Raw genomic sequence first — 12,535 nt, forward strand, 5'->3', positions numbered from 1 at the left:
TTCTGTGGACACAGGCCCCCTAGTGGTGCTTTTGTGAAACGGATGTTGACCTTATAAATACATGTCAATAAATGTCATTATTCATGCTGCATCGTATCAGCAGCAATTAAACCTAATTCACTACGCTGCGACGACTCTAGCAGAGATACAAACACGAAACACAAAATCGGTTTGCCTCGTCCCTCCATCAGCATCGACGTGCAATGTCATCACCGACATGTGATGTCATCGCCAACGTGCAACGTCATCACCAGAGAGACGAGGTCAAACAAAAGGTCAAGTCTTGTGTCATAGGGTTTGTTTAGTGAATGACCTCTAAACGCCCTCGGGGACTTAATGTTTTTTTAGCGGCGCTAGCCGCTCTATACCTTTAGGTATACCTGGCTTTTGCGTCAACGTTCTGATTGGTCAGGCTCGCCAAGGTTCTGATTGGTCAGGTCCGTCAACGTTCTGATTGGTCAGGTCCGTCAACGTTCTGATTGGTCACTATTCATGACATCACTATGTTACTATTCATGACATCACTATGATGTCATGAATATAGAATTAGATGTCTATATAAACAATGAATGACTAAATAAACAATGAGTAATATCTAGAAATATTTAATAATTTCATTTTATTATTCATTTGGCTAAAGTCTCCTTCTAGGTAAGTTATTTAAAGTTAGATCCTCAATTTAACTTTATCTTGGGAATCTTGGGATCTGTCCAAGATTCTTCCCAATATGACGAATAGAAAGAGAAAGATACAAGAACGTAATGTTCAAATACAATCTTTGAATGATGAACAGACGAAGGGTGAAGTAATAGAAAGTCTGAGTTCGGGGATCCAGTCATCCGTTATGCGAGAATGGTTTGACAAAGGAGATCTAGTGTCCAAGAGTCCTTTCATTCGGCAGCCGAAAAACGCAGTCATTGACCAAAAAATGAGCTCAAAGAGTGATGTTATCCCCGAGGATACAAGAGAGATTTAATATTGTTTCTCTAGTAGAAACACATATCTATGACAAAATATATCAAAGGCGCCGCTACCTTCACACAGGTGTGATTTTTGTTTGTTTTTACAATATAAACAAACATTTGAGCTGAAAATGACATTTTGTAGCAAAACATTTGCAGCCTAAAAGAAAGCTACTGAATCACGTATTATTATAGAAAGCTAAATCAATACTAACTAATGCCTGATTGTGAAAAGATTTTTAAAATAGCAGATCTACAAGCCCACAACCCTGTGACACGTTGTGGGCTTGTAGATAAGAATTTATTTTGTGAGCAAAAAAAAAAAAACGTCCAAACAGTTGTTTAGTCGTTCTTGGCAGTCTGGGCATATGGGAAAAAAAGTAGTTTTAGTCGTTTTTGGCAATGCCCCCAAAAGTGTTTTAAAGTTAAATACCCCTTTAACATAAAAGAACCTCAGATATTACACAACTGTGTGTCTCAGAACAGGATGGGTTTGCCAGCGGTCTTGTCCTGGACGTAGGAGGTGAAACGTTTCAGGAACTTTGGATATTCTCTCTTTGCCACCGCTCTGAGTACCAATGCTGGTGCCCAACCCCCTGGATTCACTGCACACACACGCACACACACTTATTATTATTACAAAGGAGAACACTTCAATAGAGAGTATATTTTAACTAAAGTGCATTAATACTTTGTTGGAGATTAATTCACGCAGCACTATATTCACATCCCAGGAAATGTTATTATAGTTTAACTAAAATCAGTGGTGTAGTGTACTAGACGCTATATAACGCAATGTGTACTTTGCATAGTTGGAATCTCGCGAGAGTGTGTTTAACTTATTTAAAACATTAGCACCTTCCTGAAGCGCCTGCACATGCAACACCAACCAACAGTCTGACAAAAGCTGCCAACTCCGAGTGGCAAAACCGGAAATTAACATAGGAATGAACCTGGCTGCAAACAGCCGCTTTTAAAACGAAGCCAATAAGGAAGTGCTGAATTCCCTGCATTTCTCATTAATGGCCTAGCAGGCGTCGCTATCCCCCCCCCCCCACCCTCCTGCTGGCTACAAAAAAAATTCACACCATTGATTACAATGGGGATTCGACCGGACTTCACACTTGATTTTATTACCGAAGTAATCATTGTCATAAATACTTTATGCTTGCAGTCGCTAGTTTAAAGTGTTCTCTCAATTTTCATGATATGCATTTTTTTTAAATCATGCTCTCATAGATTAAAACATTTATGATAAAATAGGGTATGCTTCTCGGGCTTCTACTGGTTCTACTGAGTGAAAACCCACCCTTGTTGCTCTTCCTTTTCTAAATCCTAACAGTTGTTTTTAAAAGAAATTATGTTTCTATAATACCAGTGGTTCTCAAACTTTTTCCATGTCAAGGACCACCCAAAATGATATATATTTGGCCATGTACCCCGCATATGTTGTTCCAGGGACCCCCAGAAGCAAAGATTTGAGTTACAAATGTTTGCTTTAAAAATATATTTAATCACAATGTTTAAAAAAATAGCAGATCTACGGGGCGGTAGTGGGAACCGTGAGGTTCCCAGTTCGATCCCGGGCTCCCCCAGAGTTAGTGTTGAAGTGTCCTTGAGCAGGGGAGAGGGGGTGGAGTTAACTGGTTTGGTCGACAGTTTGAGGATCCAATGGAGTTAGGAGGTTTTGTCAGAAGCGATTTTTAATAATTTTCATTGGTTCAATATTTTTGGTAACAAACACACAGACGTAAAGGGTGTTCAAACACGTTGATTTATGAAAAAATGAAAAATTGAGTTAACTGGTTTCTGCCAGATAGCAACAATATTTTCTTTTATATGAAGTTGTGAGAATGCCCGACTTGCGGTTGGAGTTAGTACAGAGGCCTTAGGGTGCAACTAAAAAACTGTATTTATTCCGATTGTTCACCAATACAAACAATACATGAACACAGGAAGCTCTCCACACAGGTGACATGGTGGTGTCCAGCTCTCATCCTGCCACCATCTGGATACATCCACACATTTCCGTTCGCCTCCGTTCCGCGTCCGTTCCGTTCGCCGGAAGTCCCATCCACTCCCATGTTAAAAAAAAAAACGGAACAGTACTGTTCTGGTTTTTAGCGGCGCTAGCCGCTCGGATCCTGCTCTATACCTGACTTTGTCCGTGTTCACCGTCAATGCTCTGATTGGTCAGACCCGTCAACGCTCTGATTGGTTAGACCCGTCAATGCTCTGATTGGTCAGACCCGTCAACGCTCTGATTGGTCAGACCCGTCAACGCTCTGATTGGTCAGACCCGTCAACGCTCCGATTGGTCAGACCCGTCAACGCTCTGATTGGTCAGACCCGTCAACGCTCTGATTGGTCAGACCCGTCAACAAAGTGATTGGTCAAGCTTCGCGTGACACATGGCTTAAACACATTATGAACACATATCGATGACAAAATGTATCAAAGTCTGACTTGGTCCAGCCCAATTACTCTGGCCACATGCACAACTTACAGGGACATGTTAAGCTTTCAATAATCACCCAGGATTCCGTATATTGCACTACTCAAACATATTGCCCTTGGTCTCTTATCACACTCATCAGTGGCGGAACAACTGAAAGCCGGGCAGGTAGGCATGGCACACTGATCAGGCCCCCCCCCCCTGCACACACGTACTGTACGCGCGCCGTGTGCCCAGCCCGTGAGGATTGTGTTTGTTTTTGTGTTACTTTATTTCGGTTTTAGGGTTAGGGTGAGCTTCCAACAGTGTATTGGGGTGCCTCGAAAATATTTGCAGTTCCATGTAAGCTGGTGAATCTCTGGGAAAGTTGCTGAGAGGCGGCCGCGGAGAGGCGGAGAGGCGGATAATTCAATAAATACTTAAAATCATGACTTAATGCAAACTACAACTGTGCAAAATACTGTAAAGTGCCAAACATCAGTAACAAAGGACCTCTCTGTTACAGAAGTTTATCAAAATACAGATAATTGACAACATAATGTACTGTTGAGATATCTTGTCATATTCTTAGTAACACCTTGTTTGAACAACAACACTCTCCTCTGGGGGAACTGCTTCCTTGTGGTTAAGATGTGTGCATGTGTCCTTGCTCTTCCCTCCTGTTGGACTGGTTGAGCATGTTGTTTTTGTTCCTCCGCTCTTTTTTCATGACCTAAAGAGCTGGAGTGTCATTCATTCCATGCAAAGTTTGACATGCACGTGTTGTTGCCTCTCCCCACCAGTTGCCCACAATAAACAGGTGAACAGAGAGCAAGTGCTCTGACATGCTGTGACGTACTCCTTCAGAGCAGCAGTCAGAAAGAGGAGTGTTCTTCATTTACAGGAATCACTTCTCAGTCCTCCATGTTGACGACGCTTAGAGTCTGGACTTGTGTTTCTTCAATGACAAACTCTGTAGACAGTAATAAGGTAGGCACTAATCTTCCAATACTACATATTAGAAATCAAATAAAATCAAGTCAGCCTGTAGTTACTGTAGACCGCATACTTTAGGTACTTTTACTTTACTTGAGTGTTTCCATTTTTTTTACACATGCATGGTGTAGGATCTACACCATGCATTTAAATATATATATAATATATATATTTAATATCATATTGTTTATGTCCTCAAACGTTTTTCAAAAGGTTTGAGCCTAAATCACCACTCGTTCAAAGCATTTTCAGCTGCAATACCACATTGTCCTCATTTGGCCAGCTACTCCCCGCCCACATCATTGACTCATTAAAATATGCCCCCCTCCCACTAAAGTACTTAAGTAAAAGTATCAATACTGCAATATAAAAATACTCTGTTACAAGTAAAAGTCTGGAATTCAAAATGTACTTGAGTCAAAGTATAAAAGTATTTGAGATAGCAGATCTACAAGCTCACAATGCGTCGCATCGCAACGCATTGTGAGCTTGTAAATCGGCTATTTTCACAATTGTACCCAAGTACAGAACTTGAGTACATGTACTTTATGCTGCGTACGCACCAAAAAAAAGCTACGCATAAAAAAAGCTGAGACCAAACAGGCCAACTGGAGCACATTGTGAAATTTAAAATGTAAAATAGCTGCTGTAGATGAGAAATAAGTCTATATTTAGTTACTACATAACCTATTTATGGATACAAACAATATATCAAACTTTATAAACAAGCTGCTAAATAACTGAACTAGCCGTCTGCTCTCTACCACTGCTTGCTCTCCAGGGACAGTCAGTCTGAAGAATCTCTCTCACCGTGACACACCACTGTGTTCTCTCTGCTACAAATGACAAAAATGAACCATTGTGGTCTTAATAAAAAAACACAAACTAACTGATTCACAACAACAATGTTGGTGTAAATAGGAGATTCGACAGGGAATCTATATTTTAGATACGCAAATTAACAAGTAAAAGGAAAAAATCATGTGACAGTATTTCCTGGTTCTGTGGTCTGTCGCCTCTGGTCTCCCCGAGCAACTGCTGCTTTCTCTGGGCTGAGGAGATGTTGGAGTCCTGTTCCCTCCACGGAGCCGGTAGACAGACAGATCGTTTATTACATGGTTTGATGCTTCGCTACTGGAGCGACATTATTCTATATACACTGATTGTTTAGTAAAAATAAAAAGTCAAGTCGGCTAGACACGGGAGAGCCCGTCTCTGCCGTCTACCCTCCACCCACTCCACCCACCGTTCTCCGGGGGGGGAGAAATAGATTGACAAGCCCTTCAGACCGCCGCGTATTTTAGTGAAAGGTTATTAATTAATGAATTGATAAATAAACAAACACCTGCTGCTTCACAAGAACATTGTGCGTGTACACAGCGGCTGACAGTACACACGCACACACACACACACACACACACACACACACACACACACACACACACACACACACACACACACACACACACACACACACACGCACATGCACGCACACACAAAATGCAAATTTGGAACTGAGGAGGGGGAGGGATTATACAAAGTAGGCAGATCAATTGGCCCGTTGTTAGACTCATTTATAAATCCCAAGATATGCTGAAATTCATGGTGTAGGTCCAAAACCTCCACTCCCCTTTGGTGGGGTTAATTGGTTTTGCAGAAAGTTTGAGGATCCAATGGCTTTTGGTCAGAAGCGCTTTTTAATACTTTTCATTGGTTCAATATTTTTTTAACCAACACACAGACGTAAAGAGTGTTCAATAGCACTGATTTATGACAACAACAAAAAAGCTGAAAATGTAGTTAGCTGGTTTCTGCCAGACAGAGATGGAGGATGGAGGAGGCAGAAATTATTACTACTAGTAATATACAGATATATACTGGTATATAGTATTTGTTATGGTGCGTTTGGAATTTAAGCACTGATCACACTGGCCCATACAAACTAATAGGAGCACTAATAACGCACCCTTAGTATAGTAGAGGTGGTTCTCAAAGTGAGGTTCCTTGGGGGTCTCTGCAGCAAAATGAGTTTATGTTGCATCAAAATCATTGTGAGCTTGTAGATCTGCCATGTTCAAGAATGTTGACAAAAAAGGGAATTTTTTGAATATTTTTTAAACAAGTCTTGTGTGGGGGGGGGGGGGGGGGGGGGGGTCCTTACAAGTGCGACTTACAACAAGTGACGTTCGGTTGAGAGTCCTTGTCCTTCATTGGAGCTACTTAGCCCCGCCCCTATTCTGTTTTGCCGTAACTTTTGAACAGTCTGTCGTAGAGTCGTGAGACTCTTATTGGACTCGGTTGAAAATCCTTGTCATTCATTACAGTTGCTTAGCTCTGCTCCCTGTTCTGATTGTTCGATATTATTTGCCCCTAACATTGACATAGGTGCGAGGGCCCGGTCATCGCTGCCTGCAGCTTTAATTATTTCGTTATTTTAATTTGTATTATTGTTGTTGTTGTTGTTGTGACTTATTGTGACTAAACAATGTTTTTTTTCTGACAGGAATGGCTTACCTCAGGATTGTGTTGTTGGGAGAGTATTGGTCTGGAAAGAGTTCAGCAAGAAACACCATTCTGGGAGGAAGTGTTTTTAAAGCTGGAGTTCTAAGGTCAGTGCAGTGTGTAAGACAGGGTGAAGTAGCAGGGACACATCTGACAGTGGTGGACTCACCAGGCTGGTACTACAACAGATCACTACAGGACATTCCAGAGATGGACAAACTGGAGATCCAGAACAGTGTGTGTCTCTGTCCTCCTGGACCACATGCTGTTCTTCTGACAGTTCCTCTTCATAAAGCATTCACCAAAGCAGAGAGAGTAGCAGTAGAGGAATACATGTCACTTCTGTCACAGAGTGTGTGGAGTCACACTATAGTACTGTTCACCCATGGAGACCATCTGGGAGACAGAAGCATTGAGCAGCACATTGAGGCTGGAGGGGAAGACCTCCGCTGGCTTGTTGACAAGTGTGGGAACAGGTATCATGTCTTCAACAATAAGAAGAGAGATGTCACTCAGGTCACACAGCTGCTGGAGAAGATAGAACAGATGGTCACAGGAAACAGAGGTGGACACTTTGGAGTTGATGGAGATGTTGCAGAGAAGTTGTCAGAGAGGAAGAGGAACATAGAGGCATTGATGACCAAAACACACAGACAGAGAACTGTTCTGAAAGCTCTGTTTGAAGGTGATGATTATAAAATCAGACAGACAGACAGTAACAACAACACTTGTTGATTAGAACAGTGGTTCCAAAACTGGGGGTCAGGACCCCCAGGGGGGTCCCCACATTATGTTGGGTGTCCCCAGATGATTAGCTGAATGTACAACATTGTTTTCTCACTCAACAGTAAACAAACCAACATAAAGTATAAATGTATACAGGGTATATGAACATTTCTAAAGTTACAATTTAATGACTTTTTAATACCAAATTGGCCAAATTGTCAATTATGACATAAAAAAGAGGCAAAACATTGTGAAAATAGCCGATCTTCAAGCTCACAACGCCTTGCAGTGCAAGGTGTTATGAGCTTGGGGGCTCATAACACCTGAAAAATGAATAAGGAGGCTAGGACGGCCAAGTACATAAAGGGGGTAAAAAGGTCATAGTGTAGCAGAAGTTACATGGTCGGACATTAATCATTAGTTATCAATCATAATCATTAATCATTATTCTGCAAACCAGGCATAACACCTGTAGTGGAGCATACTGTATATGTAAATGAAATTTGTGTGTTTCGGCCCACCCATAATGTGTAACCTGACACCACCGCTGTGTAGTTGTGTAGGTGTTGTATAGTTGTGTTGAGTATCCGTGTCTGTCAATAATGGGCGACGCCTACCTTTACAAGCTCACAGCGTGTCATGATAAGACGTGTTCTGAGCTTGTAGATCGGCTAATTTTGGTACTTGTGTGCGACACACTTGTATGATAGTAGGGCTTTAATTTATGGAAAAATACATGAAAAATCAGAAATTTGGAGCTACAAGGTTTCTGCCCGACAGCAGCAATATGAAGGATACTGTAAAATTTAAGTTTGATGTTATAACTGATTTAATGACAAAACAATGTACATTTTCCAGGCATTAATTACTTAATTGTCAACACATTAACATAATTTATCACATGAGAACATACAATGTTATACCATGTGAGCAATACATTAGTTATACTGTGGTCAAATCAGCCAGAATTAATGTAATAATTAATATACTTTAGCTTAATCTCTGAATCCAGTCCTTAAATAGTGAAATAGTGAACTAATGTAGAGTTTGTGTGTCAGGAGAACATCAGAGTCTACCAGATGTGGAGCTGATGTTGGTTGGAGGAGACCAGGGTACGAGGACCTTTGCTGGAGGTGTAATACTGCAGGAGAATGTGTTTAGAGGAAGGAAGGTGAGTAATATTATATGGACTTCATGTTATATATGGTAGACAGTTAACATTTGGTGAAATAAACACCCTCTCTCTCCATGCCGTACTCGAAGGCAGCATTCAAGAGAATTGCCTTTTCCAAACTCTCCTGAACTTGAATGCAGCATTGTTTGTTGAAAGAATTGTCCTCTGTGTATGCAGATGTCGATGCCATATGCCACATCTCCAGTAAAGGCTTGATGATTATACATAGTTGAGTGCTGTGTCACACATTGGAAATAGACGATCTACAAGCTCACAACGTTTGACGTTTGGCGTTGTGAGCTTGTAGATCTGCTATTTTCGGTTTAGAAATGTCAAAGAAATATGTCAAAATACGTCCAAAAGTGTCCCTTTCAATCCCTCTAACACCCTCTGCACGTCCCTGTCCGTGGTCTTACTTCCATATTGTAGCATACACTGGTCATAATTATTAACCATCTTCAGATATAATTAGGTTTAATAATTCTATATAGTTCAATACAGATTATTTAATTTCTGTTACTGTGGAGCTATTAGACAAAGTTTGGAGGAGGGGGGGGTCTTTATTTAGTACAGAATTGTCGTTTAAATTATGGTTTAGCTTAAAACATCCTGAGTCACATGTATTGATTATTATAACTAACCTAATTTTACAGACTAAACAGACAGAATGGGTCAGACAACAGAGACGAGTTGCTGACAGAAATGTGAGTGTGGTGATCTGTCCAGACTGGTCGACTACATCTCCATCACAGAAGATCAAAGATGTCCTTCTACACGGTGTGACTCTGTGTTCTCCTGGACCCCACGCTGTCCTGTTGGATGTTCCTCTCTGTTCCAGTTTCTCTGAAGCTGAAAGGAGATCAGTGGAGGAACACATGGAGCTGCTGGGGGACAGAGTCTGGAGACACACTCTGGTTCTGTTCACAATGGGATACTGGCTGAGAGGGAGACGTGTTGAGGAGTATATAGAGTCTGAAGGAGAACCTCTGAGGAGGATCCTGGAGAAATGTGCGTACAGGTATCATGTTCTAGACTGCATCGAGTGGGACATCTCAGAGTCATCAGAGCTGATGGAGAAAGTGGAAGAAATGGTGACGAGGAACAGAGGACACTTTGTACCTTCAGACTCAAGAGAAGACAGGTCTGTCAGAGACACAGGACACCTCAGGGAGGGACATGAGACAAGACAGAAGACACTGTTAGAAAGACTGTCAGGAGAGCCAGCATTTACTGCTGAAGAATGGAACCGACGAGAAGAAGAATTCAAGACGACCGAGGAGGAAGGGAGGAGGAGAGAGGAGGAATGGAGGAGGAGAGAGGAGGAATGGAGGAGGAGAGAGGAGGAAGGGAGGCGGAGAGAGGAGGAGATGATAGAGAAGGTGTTGAAGTTTGTGGTGAAGGAGCCAGAAGAACCAACCCTGCCAGCTGTCAGGAGAAGAAGGATGAGCAATCCTTGGAGTCCTCCAAGCAGTGAGTATCAATATACTGTAATTGTTCATTTTTTTACAGTGACTTTTCTAAATGTAACATTACGTCATCAGATAAACTCATAAAAAGACACTTGAAAAATAGTGACCGAGACTCTAATAAAGATTCCTTTCAGTGATATTGCATATACATTACATTACCTTCTTAGTTACACACACACACACACACACACACACACACACACACACACACACACACACACACACACACACACACACACACACACACACACACACACACACACCTACCTACTACTACTACTAATAATAATAATGATGTATTATTAATAATAATAATAATAATACATTATTAATACTACTACTACTACTACTACTAAGTATCTTGTTTTGTGTTGTCTTGTGTTGCAGTGAGTGGTGGAACCATAGAGTTAAAAATAATAGAGAGGGCACCGGATATCGCCTCCCGTCCACTTGCATTGAGTTGCTCACCCAGCGCGTGAAGCGAATTCACCCCTTCTTCCGGGTTGTAAAGTGTGATGGGCGTAGCCTATTTGGGGCCACTGTGATCCGTTCTGCGTCACAGAAGTGACGCGTTTTACGTCACAGAGGTGCGCGTCCCTGTGCGCAAGCGTGTGCGCAAGCTCGTGAGCCAAGCCCATTGGTCGAAACAGTTTTCGCACAGTGGCCCCATTCCGTTTAAGCTGCAGTACCTACGAATGGCCAGCATGTCCATTTCGCTTCAATGCAAGCACTGGGTTCTGGGGGCTTGGGTGGAACACCATCTGAAGCAGGAAGTTCATACTGCAGGTCACCTGACAACGTTCACGAGTGGCTGCTGAAGAGACACCATGAACCAATAGCGCCCTCTTCAGGATATGAAAGTGAAGTTTCCAGCCAGCTTGATGTGATGAGTGTGAGAGATGAAGATGACTCATAGATATAAATCAGATGAATAATACAAATAATTACAACAATTATCAAATCAAGAATTATATGCAATCATGATGCCATGTACAATATAACTGTATAGATAAAACTCATACAAAAATAGTATTTATATTAAAAGTAGCTCAAAATGTACATAATCATATGGAATTAATTACGTAGTAACTATTCAAGTTGTTTGGAGCTTGAAAGACTTGACTGTCTCTGTTCACAGACAAGAGAAGAGACAGAAAATAAAATAATACAATCATGAAATAATTCATAAAAAAACAAAAATGCAAATCATGTCAGAACATCTTTTTGAACATATATGTCACAATATTGATGTTTAAATCAGTAAACTTCTATCCAGGAGAGTCACATTGAGGTTCTAGACCTCATTTACAAGTGACACCTGGCTAAGACGAGGCCAAAGAAGTAAAAGCGCAAAACAAGGGACAAAACAACAACAGAAAAGTACATAACCAAAGAAAATAAGACATCTCATAAAATGTATACTACAGTATGTGTGTTAAACACATGAGCAGGACATAGACATTGTATCCATTATCCATCTCTTAAAATCAAATAAATATATTAGGTGATCCATCCAGTTTGAGTTTAGCCTGTAAGTTTAGCCTTGATAAAACAAACTCTTGTTGCCTGCCTCAGTTTGAACAGCAGCCACTGTGCAATGCAACTACTTGTGTCAACGTAAATGATGACTGCTCTGTGAAAGTACAAACGCAGCATTCATGTACACAGGCAACCCTAGAATATCCTCATAACAGGATCATGGTGTAGCCGTACATTTATATGATTTATGATTACGTTTCATCTTAATGTTTTTAAGGCATTGAAAGGGTTAATCTGTAGACAGACTTGACACATCCTGGATCAATTGCGCCCTCTTCAGGATGTGACACGGATGAGAGAAGCTCACACACATTTTAATTATGATTTCCTCAACTTACATTTTATATTGTTGTCAGGCAGAAACCTTGCATCTCATTTTTCAAATTTCATCATACTATATCACACAAAAGCAGTAAAACTAGTAGATCTACAAGCTCACAACGAGTCACAACGTGACTCGATTTGAGCTTGTAGATTGGCAATTTTTTTTAAGTTTTGAAAAAAGAAAAGAAAAAAATATTGAACCAAAAGCATTAACAAAAGCTTCTGACTAAATAATAACTATTGGATCCATTAGAAAAAAGGTTATTTTCTTCTTTTTCTTCTTTGCATTTCTTGAAATAGTTTTAGATATACAAGGTTTCCACCTGACAGTGATGATATCATACATGATCATTGTCAGGACATTGATTTATTTTATAATTATGTTTATTCACGTCATTTATTCATCATT

At 40.8% G+C, this 12,535-nt stretch overlaps 2 protein-coding genes across 2 annotated transcripts; both read left to right on the forward strand.

The window, feature by feature from the left end:
- Positions 1-4,330: 4,330 nt before the first annotated feature.
- LOC311038027 (GTPase IMAP family member 7-like) lies at positions 4,331-9,997 on the forward strand (the record flags this gene model as incomplete). Its single annotated transcript, XM_084047322.1, has 5 exons — positions 4,331-4,386; positions 6,896-7,579; positions 8,679-8,791; positions 9,448-9,885; positions 9,920-9,997. The coding sequence occupies exons 2-5, from the start codon at positions 6,898-6,900 to the stop codon at positions 9,995-9,997; spliced, it is 1,311 nt and encodes a 436-aa protein (XP_083903448.1). The 5' UTR covers positions 4,331-4,386; positions 6,896-6,897.
- LOC311038261 (uncharacterized protein) lies at positions 9,901-11,017 on the forward strand. The gene is made up of 2 exons (XM_084047661.1): positions 9,901-10,264; positions 10,651-11,017. The coding sequence occupies exons 1-2, from the start codon at positions 10,035-10,037 to the stop codon at positions 10,829-10,831; spliced, it is 411 nt and encodes a 136-aa protein (XP_083903787.1). The 5' UTR covers positions 9,901-10,034; the 3' UTR covers positions 10,832-11,017.
- Positions 11,018-12,535: the final 1,518 nt, after the last annotated feature.

This window comes from Gymnoscopelus microlampas (assembly GCF_963454915.1).
Source record: "Gymnoscopelus microlampas genome assembly, chromosome: 21".
NCBI classification, from domain to species: domain Eukaryota; kingdom Metazoa; phylum Chordata; class Actinopteri; order Myctophiformes; family Myctophidae; genus Gymnoscopelus; species Gymnoscopelus microlampas.

Excerpts from the sequence above, each read along its gene's own strand:
- LOC311038261 (XM_084047661.1), top strand. The coding sequence starts at position 10,035 with ATGGAACCGACGAGAAGAAGAATTCAAGACGACCGAGGAGGAAGGGAG. Across the intron at positions 10,265-10,650 it reads TCCTTGGAGTCCTCCAAGCA|TGAGTGGTGGAACCATAGAG; the intron begins GTGAGTATCAAT and ends CTTGTGTTGCAG.